The following is a 21,357-nucleotide window of genomic DNA, read 5'->3' on the forward strand; positions in this document are numbered from 1 at the left end:
TTTAAAAAGTTGGTATTGTGCTGTACTCACTGTATAAGATGACCCCCTTGTGCAGGAATTACGTATGTTCAGAAACGAAGTTGGCGCCGGGTAACATGCTGTCTCACAGTATACATATAGTATACCGCCCTGAGCCAATCACGGAAAGCTATGCATTCTATTATTGCATACAGTGTCTGCTCGGATTGGCAGAGGCTGTTACATCATCAGCCCGCGCCTCTGACTCTCACAGCCAATCCGAGCAGGCTGCAGAGGTTGTTACTCCAATCCGAGCAAGCGCTGTATTCATTAATAGAATACATCGCTCGCCGGGATTGGCTCAGCGGTGTATATTGTATGTATACAGTACTACCGCACACTCGGTGAGTATTTGGCTTTATATCCGGCGTATAAGACGACTCCAGCTTTTTGCTAATTTTTTTTTACTGTAAAAGGTCGTCTTATACGCCAGCAAATACGGTAAGTCACCCCCTCGCACCACCACAACCACTGGGCCAGAGTTATGGGGAAGAGGCCCTTGTCCTCATCAACATCATCAAAGCACCTCCCCCACGTTGAGGGCATATGGCCTGGTATGGTTCAGGAAGGGGGAGGGAGCACGTGCCCACCCCCCTTTCCTGGCCTGCAGGGCTGCATGCTCGGATAAAAAAAGATTTTGGGTGGAAGCCCACGCAGTTTTTTTCTTCTTACTTTCACGTGGGGTTACCCTTGAAATCCACAGCAGACAATTTCACAATATTTTATTGCCGGAAATAGTTTTTTTCACATTCAGCTGCCAGTTGGGAACACCAATGACAGAGGATGACTCATTCGCTGTTATGGATGCGTTGGCCAAATTGCCGGCCCACTCCTTTAACAAACAGTTATTCACTGGTTGTTAAGGATGTGGCGGCCCTGCTCATTAATGCTAAATGAATGTAGCTTACACACTGTGCTAAAATATTAGCATTTTATGCCCAGATTTTTTATTTATTTTTTTGCAGTTTTTAGCTTTCTAGTGTGCATGAAGCCTTAGTCAGTGTTTCTAAAACTATGGGTTGGAACCCAAATTAGGTAGCAGAGGCATTTGTGAAGGGTCACCACTTGACTGAGAGACCTAATTTGTCCATGTTCAAAATCAGTTGATTAAAGGTAAGTAAGTGATATAGCACACAAACTATGATAATGTGAAGGGAAATCAGCACCCGTGCAAAGAGGGGAGTGGAGAGATCTACACAGGCAAGGTCTGAGCTTTTTTGTACAGGGATTGAAAGAGGTTAATACCAAGTCAAATTCAGGTCTTTACACTGCCTGCATTAAAGAATCCTGGTGTATTACAAAGCTGAATTAACATATCTTTATCCTATCTTTATCATTCTTCATCCTTTATCTTTAGCTCCAGAAGATTCTACCCTCTTTATGACCAGGGCATTTTTTGCTTTTCAGCACTGCACTATTTTAACTGGCAATTGCGTGGTCATGCAACACTGTACCCGAATAAAGAAGATCAAACATTTAAAAAAATATATATATATATTTTTTTTTTACTTTTTTTTACTATATATATATATATATATATTTTTTTTTTTTTATATATTTTTTTTACTATAAAACATATCCAATAAAAAAAAAATTGTGGACCTGTGCTGGGAAATCTGACACTAACTAACATTGGGTGGGAACTGACTAAGTGACACTGACATCACCAGTGACATGAACAGTGATAAAACTAGACACTGTCACTGTACTAATGAGACTGGCTGGGAAGGGGTTAACATCTACGGGAAATCAAAGTGTTAGCTGTGTGCTAAACCATTTGTAATATGTCCTGATTTTACCATTCAATGAGGTTGTTTTTTCTCCCTGCTTTGGGAGAAAAAAACAGCCACATCACTGCTCTGTGTACAGAGCCAAGTGTTGTTAGTAAACACAGCTAAGCTGATCAGCAGGTTCTGACCATAAATCATTGGTCAGGACCTGATGACCGACTTGTGCTGTACCAAATCACATCACAGATGGGGCAGTGGACACCCTCTACCAAGAAAGCCCAGACCACGTACATGTAAGTGATGCAGACCAGAGCGGCCGCCCTGTATTTGGTATCTAGCACAAAATCCCAGACTGTACTCCCATAGAAATTTCTGACTGGAACAAAAGGTTCCAACACTGTTTGCAGGTACTCTATTCCTCCTCACAAAATGCCAAAGCACCTGGCTCTGAACTTCTGGATCCTGTATCCTGGACTCTCCTCCCACATGACCAGGCTGCAGAATATTTATGGACCATCTCTCCACCTGGTGGGCCATCCTCAAGGTGGGATTGGTAGAGATCCCATAAATTCCAGAAGCCAGGGGGAGGCGACAGAGTCTCAGCCCTCAGAGCCTGCCAGAAACCATAAACAACCCAATTAAACCTGGCTCTACTGGCAAAAGTAGAAACTAAATTTACCTACACTATCTACACAATGTACACTTGAATGGAATCAAATGTGTTTACTGTTTGTATGATTGTTATTTGTTTTTATATGGCTTGTGGACATTTTGTTAATATTTCTCCTCTTAGTCTCGCTACTGTAACGGTCTTCTTGTTTGGATTAAAAGTTTTAATATCCCCTGCCTTACAGGCCTTTACATTGAGGCCGACAGCGGGGATCAAGTTCTTTTAAACTGCAGGAATATTTGACCAGATAAGCTATGGATAGAAGGTTTTTCTTGGATGTGTCAGACTTCATAGCCCACATTTGGACAGTGGACCTATCACAAGTCGAGTCCTTTTTTTTACTGGTAGGACACCTGACTGGAGCCACTTACAAATAGTAGCAGAGGATAGTTTCTTAAAATGCTGCCGACAGCTTTTGCTGCGAGGAGCGGGAATGCGGCCTGGCCGGTCCAAACCCAAATCGGAGGCCTCTTAGGTGGAGCGAGCGTAGTCCTTGCACTTTTCCTATTCCTCAAGAAGCTTTACCTGCCACTTTGCATTATCCCTGCCAGACGGGGGAACCTGTTCCTACACTAGCCACTGGCATAAAGGCGCCAGACCTGGGAGTCAAGTCTTAAATAGACACTGTCCTGAATCAAGATGGCTGCCAAGGTCTCTTGAGGCGCAGCATCCAATCGGACAGCTGTCTCCCCTGGTGACCGTAGAAAACCATAGAAGAACCAAGTTCCTCAAGACTTCCTTCACTCTTCTGTATTGCCACTTTGGTTGCGTGCCACCTACAGTGGGGAGTACAGACTGCACCTGACTACAAGCTTCAGCTGCCTGCCTCTATAAAAAGGTATCTTACAAGGGTCAGTCTTGCTATTCTACAGGCTGGTATGGATTACATGGACATCTGCTGTTACATTTTATGGACATGGAACAGTGGGGCTATCATTGTGAAGGACTACCTGTTTCTTCAGTGTATGTATCCCAGCTGTGAGTTTCCTCAACTCCATTTGCATGTTGTGGATGATTGCAGTGAAGTTCTTCATGTCTATGTCAGTTATGTGTAGAAAAAAGGATCAGAGCTACTCCTGATTAGCCTAGGTGAATAAACGATAAGGCTAGGTTCACACATATGCAAATTTGGATGAATTTTGAACCACATCCAATTCGCATGACATGTGAAAGAACATTACTTTCTATTGTGCCTGTTCGCATATGTCCAGTGCAGCCAGGGTGCGGATTCAGTGTGAATTGAAAACGAGTCCGTCATTTTTCTGAGCAATGTGGTCTGTCTCGGGTGCAAATTCAGGGCCATTGACTTCTATGGGAATGCTTCTGAATTGCACATGTCATTTAGTTGTGAACAGGATAAAATCCTGACCTGATCCCAATGTAAACCTGACCTGATTCTGGTGCAATCCTGACTAAAAACTGACCTGAAACGCTGCACAACTACTTTGTCAATTAGCTGTGAAAACGGTTCTTCAATTCACACCACACATGTGTGAACCCAGCCTAAGGAGTGGCCTCAGCCTACATGTCTCCACCACACCACACACCCTGATGCATTTTGCCATGGCCACCGGGGCTTAGTCATGGCGCCTCATGCTATAGGACACCGGGATATGCTTTCACCGTTGCTTTGAGCGATGCCAAGAGCTACAGCATATAACAGGTCACTATGTCTGTTATGTGGTTCCAAAAAAAAGAGAGACACCAAGTACTAGTTTACACTTGCTTGAAAACATTGCTTTGGACACGCTTTGTTAAAGCTCTCTGAACGCCAGTCAAAGTCCCTGTCACTAAATAAAATGGTTAGCTTAAAGTCCTGTTTACACTGTTTAAACTTTGCTTATGCTTGGTGCTTCGATGAGGCTTTGGTGGAGCTTCGATGAGCCTTTGGTGGGGCTTCGGTGAGGCTTAACGGGACTTCGATGAGGTTTCGGTGTGGCTTCAGTGGGCCTACAAGCGAGCTTTGCCATAGACTTATATGGAGGCTTTGAAGATGTTTTGAAGCACCACTAAAGCTACATGGGGTATCATTTTTGAAGTGAAGCCAAAGCAAAGCAAAGTAAAAGCCAGGTGTAAACAGGACTGTAAGCGAACTATTTTATTTAGTGACAGGAGCTTTGACTAGTGTTCAGAGAACTTTAACAAAGCCTGTTCGAAGCCTTGTTTTGAAGCAAGTGTAAACTAGCCGTTAGTGTGTGTTGAAGCTGAAGCAAGTGTAAATGAGCCCCAATGGTTTCAATGGGTTAGTAGGGGACTCAGAGTTGGCACAAGACACCAACCATTGTAACTTTATTTGGAGGGTTCTCTTACCATACAACAAAAATACAGTTACTGCAGGTAGGATAATTGGATGGGGGGGGGGGGTGTATTTAATCTTGGTGCAATTCATTAGAGTGCAATGGTCTTCCATGACACTGATTCTGGCTTGATTACCTAGCTAAGCTTGTAAATTCCAAAACCAATCTATTAAATGTTAGAAAAGTCAGAAAAGCCTGAGAAATTCAAGATTATTGTCATTTATGTATACCAAAACTATTCTTATAATACAGTTCTATTACAAAAAAAAACCCAAAAAGGAGTGAATCATAATACAGTATCCATGTTCTCCTGTACTACTTACTCTTCTCTTAGAGTGTTCAGGGCTTTAATATCTTCAGAACTATGAAGTGTTGTTGGTGGAGAGTCATCACTATTTTTTCCTTCAAATTCTCTTTCTTTAACTTCATTTTTATCTTCAGCTTCCTTTGTTAAAATCTCAATTTTTTCATTAGTTTCCTCTGGTGTATGGGTCTTGATGGTATCCATAATCATAAATTGAAATAGTTTCTGGCTTTTTACACAACAAAATAGCTAGTGGCAAAAATATATACGGATTATGTTTATAACAAATTAAAATTTACATTACAGCAGCAGACAAAGTATAATGTGTCCCTCTTCAGACACAGCAGCTGTCACGAGAACTTCAAGGAAATAATCACATCAACAGGATACTGAATTGATATCGTTTCTGGTTTTCCACTCAACAAAATAGCCAGGGGCAAAAAAGAGAGACAACACACAATAATGATTATGTTTAGGACAACAAATTAAAAAGGTACTTCATGGCAAAATGAGTCCCTCTCCAGAAACAGCAGTTTAGAGAATGTCAAGCAAATAATCACATGAACAAAACTCCCCCTGTAAAATAACGGATCCATCCAGAGAATCTCTTGTGTCACTTAGCCAGTCATTAGATACAGTAGAGGAATAAGAGACAAATCTAAGCAAACAGCTCAGACACAGGGAAAAATTGTTCTACATACTTAGTACACATGGTTTGCAATAAGATTATTCAGGTTTTAAGAACATTTGTTAACTAATTCTAATCACATACACTATATTGTCAAAGGTATTGGGACACCTGCTTTTACACGCACATGAACTTTAATGGCATTCCAGTCTTAGTCCGTAGGGTTCAATATAGGTGGCACTTATGGGCACTGATAGGTGACACTTATGGGCACTGATAGGTGGCACTGATATGTACCACTGATGGGCACTGACAGGTGCCACTTATGGGCACTGATAGGTGGCACTGATTGGCAGCTGATGGGCACTTATTGGCAGCTGTGGTGGCACCTCTGATGGGGGCTCAATGCGCTGATTATCAGCTCAGACCCCCCCTGTGAGAGGGAGAGCCGCAGATCGGCTCTCCCTGTCAGCATGAACTGAGGAAAGCTGTTTAGCGGCACTTCCTGGTTATACACTGTGATCAGCCTACATCAGAGGCTCTTCACCTAGATAGGAGTTGCGGCACGTCAGACCACAGCACAGATCACTGCGCTGCACTCCCCCGCAGGCATGCAATCGTGGCTTATTCAGTCAGGATGACAGAACCACCGCCTGGCCGCCATTCTGCTATAGGCTGGGCGGGAAGTGGTTAATAAATGTTATACTTTTAAGCATTTGTGTGATTTCGCTTTGCAACTATCGAACATAACTCCAAAAAATGTGACAAAACACTCACTGTATATATGGATACTGTATCAATGGATAAGCAGCATTGTCACCCTAAGCAGTTCTCCTAAATCAAACCACGAACAACTCCCCTCTCCTCATTTTCATACTATAGGGGGAAGGGGTTCTGTTGTCCTTAGAGATAACCAATTACAGTATAACTGATAAGACTGCAGATTTTTTCTTCTTGTTCTGCGATTATATGGCATCAGGGCCGACTCCTAGCCTGACCTGCACCCTCAGTGGAATACACTGAATGGGGGACATAGATGCTGGAATGGAGACCCTAAAGTTAGCTTAGGTTCACGGGCAAGGAGCATCAATTCACAAGTTTTCAACTGACAAGATTTATGGCAGGAACCATGTCTTTTTTGCACTTATTGAACGGATAACAGACCAAAATGGACTAAATGAGAAATATTTTTTATTAGGATTTACATACAATAAAAAAAAAAGTTTGTTTTGGTGAGTTGGCTAGATATGATTTTAACCCCTTTGATATGCTATTGTTCTGATGAGAAAAACAAATCAATAAAATTCCTGTTTAATCCCAATAACCTTGCCTGCTGCCTGACATTGACACACAGTTTGATCTCATCTCACGGATAGTGAACTTGAGTGAAACCTGTGATGAGAGGAACATGAAGCTTGTTCTTGCAGGTATCTACAGTAATCCTAAAACTGCTAGTTATGGGTTGCATACTGATCCTCTTGCATTATTACTTTGATTACTGAATCAGATAAGGATTTATAAATTCTCTCTGACAAGTTTGGGACTTGGGAAGCTTTAAAGTCAAAGGATCAGCATTAAAACCAGTGAACTAGAAGCAGCAAAACAATGGAAGCTCCTATATTTCTTTTATGATGGGATTATTGTAACCTGGCGTAGTCTGACCACCCGTAGTCATCTTTGTTGACTATGAAATGTCTAAATACAAATGGCTGTCTTGAGTGACTGTTCATGTTTGGAATATGGTGGAGAATTCCAGAACTGCTTTATCTAACCTACACAATTTTCATCTAATAAACCATGCCCCAGGCTTTGGCTTTTGCAGCTACTGTAGCTCACAGTGCTAGTTTGTTGCCTAACCTGGCTAATAAGGGCAATTTCAGTTAGTCTCCATCTACAGACACCTTGATGCTTTTGTTTCTATTGCTTGTAGAATGGAAATAATTAAGGTACCCATAAATATAAGAGGGTAGTTGAAAGATTCATCCAGCATGCATCATTCTGTAGAGCAATCACACCATAAATGTGCACAATTGCACCAGGAAAGCATGTACTTTTATGCCTTGTGCAAACAATCCAAGCACAAGGTTTATTCCAGTGGAACAATATTGTCAGTCAGCTGCGGTCATCCATTCTAATTGATTTTTGCCCCAGGATTGGTTAAATCTGAATTTTTGCACAGAAGAGGAATAGCCAATAGGCATATGATTGTTTTTAGCTGGATGGGGTGACAATCATTTTATGCCTTGGGTACCTTCAGTGCAACCTCCACTGATGATTGTCAAATGCAGTATACACCAAGAGGTATATGATAACAGCAACTTTAAATAACCAGTAATAAATTATACATACAGATTCAACATAAAGACAAACACTACTATATTAAAATGACAAAAGGATTGTAAAAGTTTAGTTCATAATTACAAAAAAACATTGGCATGGATTGAGATAAATGAACTGTGCTTATTTTACATTGGAAGTAAATATATTTCCTGCAATAGGAAAAATATTATATTTCCAGCATCCAGCATTCAGATTTATTCAGTAAGGCAAAGTCCAGTAAATTGAAATATGATTGATTACTACAGGTTACTGCACTTTACACATTGTAGTTGATTTACTAGGAGTAGTGCATGTTTAATTTGTAAAGTGAATTGTCACTTACTTTAATGAATGAGTTGAAACTAAGAGAAAACTCCCTTTGCAAAAAATACCCATTCGTATGCAAGAACAAAAAATGTTTTTCCTTGCACATGATTGCATGATTGAAGTCAGCACACCTTCCCCTTCATTAAGTAAGTGAAAATAAATTTTTCAAAGTGATAATGCACTACTACTTTAATAAATCAATCCCATTGTTTTTTCTCTTACAAGATAAAGATGTCTAATGTTACTAACCTCAATGTAGTTTATATAAATGCACTCACATTAAATCTTTTGCTACTTACCCAACCAATTTATTTTTTTAAAACAGTATTCTTTAGTGTTAAATGAATGTACAGAGCACAGCTGTCAGACTCAGTAAAAAACACTAGACTTTTACCATGCCAGAAGGTTCAGAAATTACTTGCTCTACTGATGGAAAAGGCTTCTTGGGCTTCAGGCAGAAGTCACAACTCACAAGATCTTCGCCGACTTCTCTTTGGGGATATTCTTCAACACTTAAAGTAATCTAAAGAGAAAATATAGGTGTAGTTTAAATACAACAGCAAAAGACAACATATAGAATAATTCAATATGTTTTCTATATTCGGATATATGTTTTCAATAATCGAACTATAGTTTACATACGGTACGTAAGACATTAGAAAAGCAATAACACATTTTACAATAGCGATTCATATACCTCTGTGAGGGCAGTACAATCTCCAGGAGGTTCAAAATCACATTAAGGTGTTCCCAGCATCAGTTCTCACACCACATACAGTGATTTCAAAATAATCTGTTAATTACTATTCTTCAATTTCAAAATGTCTTAAGTCTTTGGAAAAGTCTACAGGATTGGTTGGCATGCTAACCAAATTCTTGTAGGTAAATATAATATTATTGTCTAATTAAATGTGCTTATTATGCAGTAGCTGTTAGCCAATTCTAGAACCTCCAGGCTGAAGATCTTTCTAGCAATACACACCAAACTGAGCATATGCAGAGTGCCCCCAACTCTGTTCTATCAGCAGATGGATTGGGGACTGTGGAAGGAGGAGATGATCAGAGAAGACAGAATCAAATAGCCTTTTTATACAATGCGGAGGATTAACGCCTTAGGTTCCACAGTGAGTATAGCAAGCATGTTTTACTGCATATACAGACTGATTTTACTGTTGTGGATTTAGTAACATTTTAATAGTTTAGCGCTTTACCTCTGGTGATCCTGGAACCTCACCATCTTCTGAATCTACAGACTTACTCTCTGGAGGGGTTTCAATAGTTACGGAATCTACAAAAAAGAAAGGATGACAACAATAGGTGGGCTAGCTAAGTTTTTTTCTGGTACATTTTATGATTGTCGATCTTTATTGTAAAAGCAACAAGATAATACTTTAGTAATATATTTAAATATATGAATGTTTGTATCTACTTGATGACTATGTTAGAATAGAGTAAAGAAAAGTAAAGAATTAAGCCCGATTAGTTACTATAAGCAACGCATCCAGTTTGATTGGGTTTTCTTTTCTTTAACACATATTAAAACAATAGAGAAACAAAAACAAAATATAACATTCACCACAGGAAAGAGAACAGTAATAATAATAAGAAGAAAAGTACTAATAAATAAATAGTGATATATCTAGTTTTCTGTTAAGATGTGTCAGATAAAGAATGTTCAAATATTTAGTCCAGAATGCTTTTCATCACCTTCATGTTGTGCTCTAGATACACCTTTTCACTTCCACTGGCTTGAGTGTTTTGACCCAATTCTTAATTATTTGCATCGTTTACACTATGTGTTAAAGACCAGTGTGTACTCAATGCAATAAAAAACCTAAGTACTGTTACTTTTGAAGAAGCCCTAGAATGGGGTATTAATACTTGTATCAGAATGTTAGAAATCTGAACTGTTCATTATATTTATTTCCTTATTTCTCTACTTGTACTTTGTGCAATATATTAAAGGATTGATATCTTCTCTGTGATGGTATTTCTTTAATAATAGGGTTTCTAATAGGACATTTATGGGAAAATTCCTGGACAAATAGCTTGTTACAATTTCAAATGTGTGCTTAGCAACCTCTGTACTTAAAATGTTATGTATGCTGACTTGCTGTGCTCAATATGTCTCCTCCAAAACCCCCAAACCTATAGGTTTATTGGCCTAATCAGAAACAATATTCTTAATTCAGGTGGCCTGACTTTTTTGGTATTGCCCCGATGATTGATTCTGCAACAAATCTAGTATTATCTAGAATTTAATTACATTCTGTAGGTGTCACAAATCAATTTGAACAGATGCGACCATCTACAACCCTGTAGGTTGAGAAAACAGCAAGCCACACAATCAGTATAGAAATAGCTAGGGAGATGCACACTAATAGAAATTGTTTACTAAGTGCACAATACAAAAAATGAATTTCCTCAGCACCAGTCCTGCTAGGCATCTAACTTATAATAAATACAGTGGTCTCCCTCTTATATCTTTGTAAATATATATGGAAGCTGCATGCCATTTTGTTTTTATTTTTTTGGTATACATGAGAAACAGGTTTAATAGATCAACATTTCTATTTAGCAGGTCTTTGGTCTATGGTACTTTGTTTTAGTTGCGCCTTACTGCCCATGAGAAGCCTTTAGCTGTACTGTGCATGTCTTGACCCTTTATGTATTATTGTAGTATTGGGAAAACTGGGTAAACTTAAAACTGGCCATAGATGGATAGAATTTTGAACGAAAATTGGTACGAAAAATATCAGAGCATTTAAATGTTGTTCAAAAGATTTCATTTGAGTGAATAAATGGACTTTACCAAATTAAAACTATACACTGTTAGAAATTAATTCATTTGAGAAAACATTTCCATCTTGCTCCTCTGAATATTCTCATCACTGCGGTTAAAAATGAATATCGATTTGACTCTACTAATGATTAGAAAACTGAACAAATTGTTTTTAGAACATTCTTTTCATGGGGATTTTCGTTTGAAATTCTAACCATCTATGGCCAACTTGAGTAGACCTCTGTTCAATTTTTGCTGTATACTGTATGCCCCAACAGTAGTACTACCATAGATGAGAGAAACACTGCACAGACAAGAGTCTTCTGGACATGATGTGTTTGCAAATGTTTTCATGTTTTTTTTATTACGAATAAGCAAAATATTGCCTGAAGAGACATTGATTATGTAACAGACAATCAAATGGACAGTGACAGGATATATGGTATACATTGCAGTGTATACAGTGTGACAAAGTAACTTTATTATATATATATATATATATATATATATTTTTTTATAGTCTTTATTTGTGCATAAAATGGCGGGCAAATATAGCAAGGCATTACATTTTCCATCATAGATAGAAAACGTACACAGTACATATAAACATGTACAAAGTACAATTGGTCCTATAAGTGATCTATTGGTTTTTTCACCACAGGAGGCGTTAAAAATACATGGCTGAAAGATGTACATAGACTACAATATACAAAGATGTGATGGTGCTACTGTGTTTCTCCATTTCTACTATCTTCTCCATAAGTAAGTTATGTAAAACCTTTTTCCCTGTCTTTTAAAACAAACTGAATTGCCCATATACTATGCTATTTCTCATATTGATCCCTCAGTTGATACACCCACTGCCCTGTCTTCATTATTTAATTTATTTTAGTAAACCAATCCTTTAAGGTGGGTGCTTAATTTGTTATTCAGGAGATGGAGTGTAGTAGGAATTGCATACCATTTAATGGAGGTAAGGGTTGAATGGAACAGAACCACAAGTGGCTCAACTGGGATCCACATTTTAAGGTACCATAGAAGGTTGCATAACAGAACGAAAACAACAGCAAACCAAAAGGTTTTTTTAAAGTTAAAATATACCATCCTCTCCACAGTTCTGCCTTCAGGTCACTGCACCCTGTACCACCTTATTTAAAATCTTTAGCAAGCCTGTGTTTTGGAAGTGATGGAGGAGATGTTGGCTAATCTAGTAATTTTGGTGTTCTGACCTTCTGTCAGAATGAACCCTAAGTCCCCCTTGCACTGTCTGAGGAAGTATGGGTCAGTCTGCGGGTTCCATGCTTAGAAGCAGTTTATTTGCCCATAAGAGAGGCTTAACATCTGAATTTTTCAATAAACACATTTTTCAAAATCTGTGAGCATTTCTACTGTCCTTCAGCTAGGTCCCAAACTGTGAATGAAATGCTGCAACTGCGTATAACTCCAGTTACCTACTGGGCATGAGCCCTGTTCTTTTTGGATAGGGTAGGAGGTTCAGTACATCATTCACTTTCAGCTTGCCACAGGGCACTTTCAATTTACACCTCCTCACCCAAAGAATTATTTTGTACCAAGCTAAACCAAGGAAACACCCCTAAGCCCTCATGCACATGGATATATGAAAGTACTCCTATGTGTAGCACACTCTAGTGTGCTTGGGGTTGTTAGTGTAGATTTTGTAGTTGTTAGTGTAGGAAAATTTGGCATGGCTGAGAGCCAGGCCTGGGTTGAATCTGCATCAGGGCTGAGTGACTCAGGGAGGCTACATGACTCAGCAAGCAGGATCCCTGGTAACGTCCCCTAGTCTCTAGAACATTGGAGAAGCTTACAGAAGCAGAGGGTGGAGTCAAGGAGGAGCTGTCTCGAGTAATGATGAGGGCCCCAGCCAATCCCCAGCAAATGGGCTGGCAGAGGGCAGGTACTTCATAAATACTCATGCATCAGGCCAGCAGGGGCAGTCGTGTGGAAGATGGAGTAGGAATGCTGAGGAGGCTGTTGATGGCCCTTGAAGATGCCCCCTAGTCTGGGGGGTGACCTCAGCCTGGGGCTCGGGTGCAGGATGGACCCTCTACAATACATGGAGGAAATCCTTCCTGTAGGCATGGGAGCAAGAAGAGGACAGTCAACACTTCAAGGAGTTCTCCAGAAGAGTCAGCCAGGTGGGCTGGTGAGTGAATTTAATTCTGGAAGGACTGTGAAGGAGTAGTCTGGAGGGCTAGCGAAATGGGCAACTGCAGCCAGGCAGGCCGGCAGTGCCTAAAGAGGTGGTGCGTGCTCGGATCAGTAGCCACAGGGATGTAAGCTGGACAAAGATTTTTGCTATTATATATTACAATGGTCAACATGCAAAGGCATTTAGAGGCAGAAAAAAAGCCATATATCCCCAGTAGCAGTGTCAAAAACGTCCATGAGGTCTAAAGAGTAAATAAAAGCAAAACTTTTTTTTCATTTTGTAGAGAGTAAGGGAGGGTTATAATCCCTGTCAGTTTTTTTGGTTTTTTTTTCCATCGGTGTCCCATTGGTGAGATTTTCCTTCACGTCGCGTCCCATAGCTAAAACAGGAAGTTAGATGTAATCCCTCTAAAGTGAGGAAATATCGATATGTCACCAGGGTCACCAGAATTGGTGTCCCCATTGGAAGATTTCCTTTCTATTACTGTTCTGATGTCAAGCCAAAATGTGGGATTTACTTTTATTTTCACTTTCGATGATAGCCGTAAACAAGACAAATAGAGAGTGTGAAGCTCCCTAACTGGAGCACAGAGCAATAAAAACTGACAAGTGTTCTAATCCCTCTCCACTCTATCCAAAACAAAACAAAATTTGGCCTTTAGTTACACTTTGATTAAAGGATACATAATAGAAACAGTGGTAGCGTTCTAACCTTTCCCTTAACAGACCATAAAATAAAAAATTGAGTTTAGTCAGGATGCACTTTCTAACATATTGCTAGAACTGAACTAGTTCATAGGCATAATTTTAAAATTTGACATATAAAAGGAGTATTACTGTGAAATTGAATTGGAGTTCTATTGTATGGCCTTTGTAGTGTTGGCGTTCTTGAAGCCATGGGTCCAGGGACAAATATTTCTACTGCAGACTTCGCATTAAAAGAAAAGAAACTTTTGTTGAAGGGCTCAAGAACACAGCTTGTGTTTCTTTACTGTTAGCAGCACAATATTCAATGTTTTAATAGCTTGAGGTGCTTTAACAGCACGCTGTGCTTTGAGAAAAATACCTAGTGTGGCTGTGAAAGAATAATGAATGAAAAAGAAAACCTTATGAAAACAGAAGAATACAAGCTGTAATTAACATTTAAGCATGTACGCTGAAGAAAACGTGAGAACCAACATAATTTGATAAAAGATTTGTATGCACAAAAGAGTGAATCAAATTGTTCTATTTGCCGGATAAGTCCTGTATGAAGTGCGCTAAATCAGACGCAAATCACATTTCTTATACTGTTACAATAGTGTTGTCTGACTAGTGTTGCATTATGAATATTCTTATTCATATTTAATAAAAAAACTAAACTTTGATGTGTATTATCATTTTGCTCTGCACATTCCATCCCTTTTAGCAAAGGTGACACTTAATCATAACCTGTCTCTCTTCCTCTGCTTCTAAGGTACACTGAGCCTGCCAGGTCTTCCTAGTGTAGCGCTGGTTCCTGAAGAGCACGCGCTATGTTTTTGAAATTTAATGTTACACCTGAACTACAGTTTGGTTTGGGTATAATTATTCCAAATTTTGACCTCAGCATCAGTCTGACTGGACTATAGGGTTTTCAGTCTGGCCATAGGGGGCACTGTCTCTTCTGGCAGGCATGGAAACACAGTCCGGTTGGGTGCTTTAAGGTTACTTTCTCTCGGAGCCCACCCAGTGGGAGTGTCACTCTTGCTGTGCTTTCTGGGAGAGGGTACTTAAGATGCGGATGTCACGTGGTTTGGGGTTCCGGTCCAGAAGTATGTTCTGACTCCATGGTCCTAGTCCTCCTGAACAGCCCCCAGGAAGGCTATGGCCTGGGGTGCGGATCCACCCGACTTTATGTCTCGGGGCTGGCTAGCCCGAGGCAAGGAAACTAAGGAAATGGATTGGTCCAGTGCTGTCTCCGGTTGTGGAGCAGCACATCAACTTCGTAGCTATCCAGGGGAGGACTCTTCAGAAGAAGGTCATGCAAGGGTTGGCTTCTTAGCAAGAGCCTGGTAAGGCTGAAGGACCTGTGTGAATCCAATTTTGTGAAGTATCGTCAAACTGCCTGAAAGATACTGGTACCACACGAGTGTTCTACAAGTCCTAGTTTCCTACGTGTTCTACAACAGAGTCTGTGGCAGAAACTTATTCCCACATGTTCTACAACAAAATCTGTGGCAGAGACTTATTCCTATGTGTTCTACAACAAAGTCTGTGGCAGATACTTATTCCTATGTGCTCTACATCAAAGTCTGTGGCAGAGACTTATTCCTGATTTGAGCACCCTGCTGGCTGCTAGGCCTTGTGAGAGAGGGACTATCCAACTTGAGTGAACATCCAGCTGTGAATGGCTATTCTCTGGATTTAGTTGAAGTAAGAAAGTTCTTTATTATTGACTTCGACACTAACGCCGCGTACACACGACCGAATTGTCCGGGGGACTTAGTCCGGCAAACAATCCGCCGGACTTTCTAACGAACGGACTTGGCCACACACGGACACTCCGAAAGTCCGGCGATTTCTAACACGATGACGTACAGCACATACGACGGGACTAGAAAAAGGATGTTCAATAGCCAGTAGCCAATAGCTTCCTTCTCGTACTTGCTTCTGAGCATGCGTCATTCTTAGTCCGCTGGACTAGCACACTGACGAATGGATTGTCCGCTGAAAGCCAAGTCCGGCGGACAAATTTTGAGTCAAAACTACTTTCTAAGTCCGCCAGACTTTGCGATGAAAAAGTCCGCTGGAGCCCACACACGATCGAATTGTCCGGCGTAATGCGGTCCGGCGGACTTAGGTCATGTGTATGCGGCATAAGAGTACCTGGACTTTTCTCCTAACCCTCTGATCCTATACTAAGAGACTTTTTGTTAACTACGTTTTTATAAATAAAATTTCCTTTAAGCGGATCTTTCGTCAGTCTCTAAAGTTTCTGGGCCATATACCACGGGAAACCCCTAGACAAAAATTGAGGTGAAGAAGGTAACGGTAAGCCCAATTAAACCAGCAGCTCCTTCGGGGGTTAGTACTACACTAGATATAGTGATGATTTATTTTTTGTTCTTTGCCACATCCAACCACTCACTACATGTTGTGCGTCAGTTGTGCCAATGCTGGCATCACCACAACTAAAACATCTTCTCCTTCCAGGAAGTGATTATTAAACCAGGAGAAATGGTGATGCCACATGTTTAAATTAATGTAAATATTTGAATGATCTTGCATAGAACTCTGCAGTTCAAGAATCCAGGAGGTTGTGGTTCACTAATTGATTGACTCTCAAAAGACTAGACAAATCTGCATACATATATTCAAATAGATAATTAAATGTACAACTCACCAGTTTGCAAATCAAATTGCTCATCACTAATTACTGGTGTTGATATACCCAATCCACTGCTATAGATCTTATATATCATGTCTGGTTCCTCTACAGAGGTGTCCAAGTGATCAACATTAAAAGGGGTGTCCCATTTCCATCACCACATACCCCTGCACAGCTTGCCCAATACATTTGTATCCTTTGATACCATGTATTTTCATGTTCATAAGTACCCACTTACTAACCTACAATATATACTCTATGTTGAGTATATACCACACACCGGCCACTTTATTAAGTTCACCTGTTCAATTGCTTGGTATCACAAATTACTAATAAGCCAATCACATGGCAGCAACTCAATGCATTTAGGCATCTAGATGTGGGGAAGACGACTTTCTGGAGTTCAAACCAAGCATCAGAATGAGGAAGAAAGGGGATTTAAGTGACTTTGAACATGACATGGTTGTGGGTGCCAGGTGGACTGGTCTGAGTATTTCAAAAAGTGCATATCTACTGGGATTTTCAGACACAACCATCTCTTGGTGGTTTACAGAGAATGGTCCAAAAAAGAGAAAATATCCAGTGAGCGACAGTTATGTGGGCAAAAATGCCTTGTTGTTGTCAGAGGAGAATGGGCAGATTTGAGATGATAGAAAGGCAACAGTAACTCAAATAACCACTCGTTATAACCAAGGTATGCAGAATACCATCTCTAAATGCACAACACATCGAACCTTGAAGCAGATGGGCTATAACACTAGAAGACCACACCAGATGCCACTCCTGTCAGCTCAGAACAGGAAACTGAAGCTACAATTCGCACAGGCTCACCAAAATTGGACAATAGAAGATTGAAAAAAATGTTGCCTGGTCTGACGAGTCTCGATTTCAGCTGCGAAATTCAGAACGTAGGCTCAGAATTTGGTATAAACATGAAAGCATGGATCCATCCTGCCTTGTGTAAACGGTTCGGGCTGGTGGTGGTGTAATGGTGTGGGGGGTATTTTATTGGCACACTTTGGGCCCCTTAGTACCAATTGAGCATTGTTTAAAAAAAACGGCCTGAGTATTGCACACAATGTACCCATCTTCTGATGGCTACTTCCAGCAGGATAATGCACCATGTTACAAAGCTCATATAATCTCAAATTGGTTTCTTGAACATGACAATGAGATCACTGTACTCCAATGGCCTCCACAGTCACTGGATCTCAATCCAATAGAGCACTTTTGGGATGTGGTGGAACGGAAGATTTGTATCATGGCTGTGCAGCCGACAACCAACCCGGTACTATCAAGGTGTACCTAATAAAGTGGCTGGTGAGTATATATATATATATATATATATATATATATATATATATATATATATATATATATACACACACACACACACACACATATATATATACAGTTGTGCTCATAAGTTTACACACCTTGGCAGAATTTATGATTTCTTGGCCATTTTTCAATTTTTCAGAGAATATGAATGATAACAAAAACCTTTCTTTCACTCATGGTTAGTGTTTGGCTGAAGCCATTTATTATCAATCAACTGTGTTTACTCTTTTTAAATCATAATCACAACAGAAACTACCCAAATGACCCCGATCAAAAGTTCACAGCCTGATAATATGCACACAAGTTGATACAAAGGGGTTTGTATGGCTAGTAAAGGTAACCATCCTCACCTGTGATCTGTTCGCTTGTAATTAGTGCGTGTATAAAAGGTCAATGAGTTTCTGGACTCCTAAAAGACCCTTGCATCTATCATCCAGTTCTGCACTGACCTTTCTGGATTCTGAGTCATGGGGAAAGCAAAATAATTGTCAAAGGATCTGCGGGAAAAGGTAGTTGAACTGTATAAAACAGGAAAGGGATTCAGCAGTCTTCAAACTCTAATCAATAAGTGGAAAATGACGGATTATGTTGAAACCAAACCATGGTTAGGTAGGCCAACTAAAATTTCAGCCACAACTGCCAGGAAAATTGTTTGGGATGCAAAGAAAAACCCACAAATAACTTGAGGAGAAATACAGGACTCTCTGAAAACATGTGGTGTGGCTGTTTCAAGATGCACAGTAAGGAGGCACTTGAAGAAAGATGGGCTGCATGGCTGAATCGCCAGAGGAAAGCCATTACTACGCAAATGCCACAATGTATCCCACTTACAATACACCAAACAGCACAGAGATCAGCCTCAAACCTTCTGCCACAAAGTCATTGTCATGGTTATGCAATAGAGTTGGTCTGCTTACCTGTTTCCATGTGTTCATCTCTAGAGACCAGCCGACCCTCACCTGACTGCTTTTGTAATCCATCCTCTGGCATGACTCCACCCTAGCTCCTATCAGAGAACTCTATATTAACCTGTGCACTGCAGGCCAACCCAGCTGATCAACCATTGTGTATTCCTTTGTGTGGTTAGCTTCCTGTTACCTGCCGTGTGCTCTTCTGTTGTTCCGTTACCGACTTTGGCGTGTCTTTGACTATCCCTGTTTGCCTGTGATCCTGACCTTTTGGCTTGTCCCTGACTATTCCTGTCAGCTTGTGGTCCCGACCTTGGCTTTGTCCCTCACCATCCCTATCCTCCAGTTGCCTACTGTGGGTGTGAGCTGGGGGACCCTGGGGGTCGCGACCTGGAGCCAGTTGCAGCCAAGTCCATCCTCACCACTCGAGGCTCTGGTGAACACCTGCTGGCTCTTAGACTCCGCGCCCCAGGGAATCTTACGCTCTAACCCCGGTGGGACCTGTCTCCCATCCGCAGCAGTCAGCCGTAGGGTCCACAACCTTGTGGTGCACTCCTGATCCCTACGGTGTGCATCTGTCACCTCGCCTAAAGGTGACCTGACAGTTTGATCAGCCATGGACCCGGCTGACGTGCCGCTTCCTGCAAATGATCCATTGCAGAGCTTAGTTCGCAGACTTGAGACCCAAGAATCGCATCAGACCCAGGTGATGCGATTCCTTCAGGATTTGGCATCCCGTGTTGAACAGGTTCAGGCCTCATTAGGACCCCCGGTTCAACAACCTCAACCGCTATCTGCCGCTGCACCTATCGCATCAGTCGCAGCCACACATTCATTACAACTACCAGCTCCGGCCGTTTCTCTGGGGACTCCAAGGCTTGCAGGGGGTTCCTTAGCCAGTGCACAATTCATTTTAAACTTCAGCCCCAAAACTTCCTGTCCGATTGGGCAAAAGTTGCATATATCATATCCCTTCTGTCCGGCGAGGCGTTAGCTTGGGCTGCCCCTCTGTGGGAACTGAATGATCCAGTGGTTTTTAGCCTGTCTGATTTCTTGAAACATTTTCGGAATATCTTCGAGGAACCTGGTCATGTCTCCTCCGCGGCTAGCGCTCTTTTACGTCTCCGTCAAGAGTCCGCGTCTGTGGGACAGTATGCTCTTCAGTTCGGTATCCTCACAGCTGAATTGAGCTGGAATAATGAGGCCCTAGTTGCAACCTATTTACATGGCCTCTCTGATAAAGTGAAGGATGAATTAGCAGGAAGATCCCTTCCTGCTGATCTGGACAGTGTCATCACCTTATTTAACCAGATCGATATTCACTTTCAGGAGAGGGCTCTGGAAAAAAGACGCCAGCACTCCCCGTTCTTTAGGCAGCCTGAGCCCCCAGTCCCTTCTCTTCGATCCGAGGAGCACCCCCTGCCTACCGAGGAACCTATGCAGTTGGGCTGGACTAAGTTTTCTCCCGAAGAACGTGCTAGGCGCAGAACTCCGGGCCTATGTCTCTATTGTGGGGCCAAAGGTCATTTCCGTGACACTTGTTCTCTTCGTCCGGAAAAACGCTCAGGGCTAATACATCTGGAAGGTGGAGTATTAGACCCTGAAATATCACCTTCACCTTCTCGTCTTCTCCTTTCTGTGTTGCTTCATGTCGGTGCTTCCTCTCGTTCGGTCTCAGCACATCTGGAATCCGGAGCCGCTGCCAATTTCATGGATTGGGAAACTGCATCCTCCATGAGACTTACCCTTTTGCCCCTTACAACACCATTGGTGGTCTTGGCGATTGATGGCATGGTTCTCCCAGGGGGCCCTATCCGCTTTCAGACTTTTCCTGTTAAGATGTCAGTAGGGACACTCCACCAGTAGTGGATATCCTTCCTTGTCTTACCTAAGGCTTCATCTCCTATCATATTAGGTCTTCCTTGGTTACGGCTCCATTCTCCACACGTTGACTGGTCTGCTGGACAGATCCTGGCTTGGGGTTCCTCCTGTTCCTCTTCCTACCTACTCAAGGGTACCCCAAAGAAGAAACTTCCTGTTACCACCATCCCAGTATCTTCTGCTATTCCCGCTTTATATAGCGATCTCTGGGATGCGTCCTGCAATAGTCGGACTGATGCTCTCTCTAGGTCATGTGGTACTCTGGATGAGGGGCCCACCTATGAACCTGAGTCGATCATTCACTCCAGTTCGCATTACCATTTACCTTTGCCTGTCCCTAATCTCCCTTGGACGCACAGCCAGGCTAACTTGTCTGCAAGTTCCACAGTTGCTATGCCCTGTGATGCAATTGAGATGGTCGCTACACCTGACAATACTATTCAGTCGACCTCTGCACCAGTTATGCCAGTCCAGCCCATGCCCAATGAGCTTCCTGCTTCTTGTTCAGCACCTACGGTGACCTGGCCTCACCCTACTGCTACTATGTCCGTTCAAACCCGTTTAAGAAGCTCAATCCATCCTTTGGATAGAATACCTAATTCAGCCAGGAGGGGTTTTCAATCTTTTTCTC

The 21,357-nt window shown here is 41.5% G+C and overlaps 1 protein-coding gene across 2 annotated transcripts in view; it reads right to left on the minus strand.

Moving 5' to 3' along the window:
- The window catches only part of ERICH6B (glutamate rich 6B), a 305,261-nt gene that overhangs the window by 152,244 nt on the left and 131,660 nt on the right, over nucleotides 1-21,357 (minus strand). For both annotated transcript variants that reach the window (XM_077483224.1, XM_077483225.1), the window contains exons 6-8: nucleotides 9,505-9,581; nucleotides 8,688-8,816; nucleotides 5,039-5,268 (exon numbers count right to left, since the gene is read on the minus strand). In XM_077483224.1, coding sequence (XP_077339350.1) covers nucleotides 5,039-5,268; nucleotides 8,688-8,816; nucleotides 9,505-9,581 — 436 coding nt within the window. The remainder of the gene's footprint in view (nucleotides 1-5,038; nucleotides 5,269-8,687; nucleotides 8,817-9,504; nucleotides 9,582-21,357) is intronic.

The sequence above is a fragment of the Lithobates pipiens genome, unplaced genomic scaffold (assembly GCF_037356315.1).
Source record: "Lithobates pipiens isolate NorthernLeopardFrog02 unplaced genomic scaffold, aLitPip1_a1.2 Scaffold_16, whole genome shotgun sequence".
Classification (NCBI taxonomy): domain Eukaryota; kingdom Metazoa; phylum Chordata; class Amphibia; order Anura; family Ranidae; genus Lithobates; species Lithobates pipiens.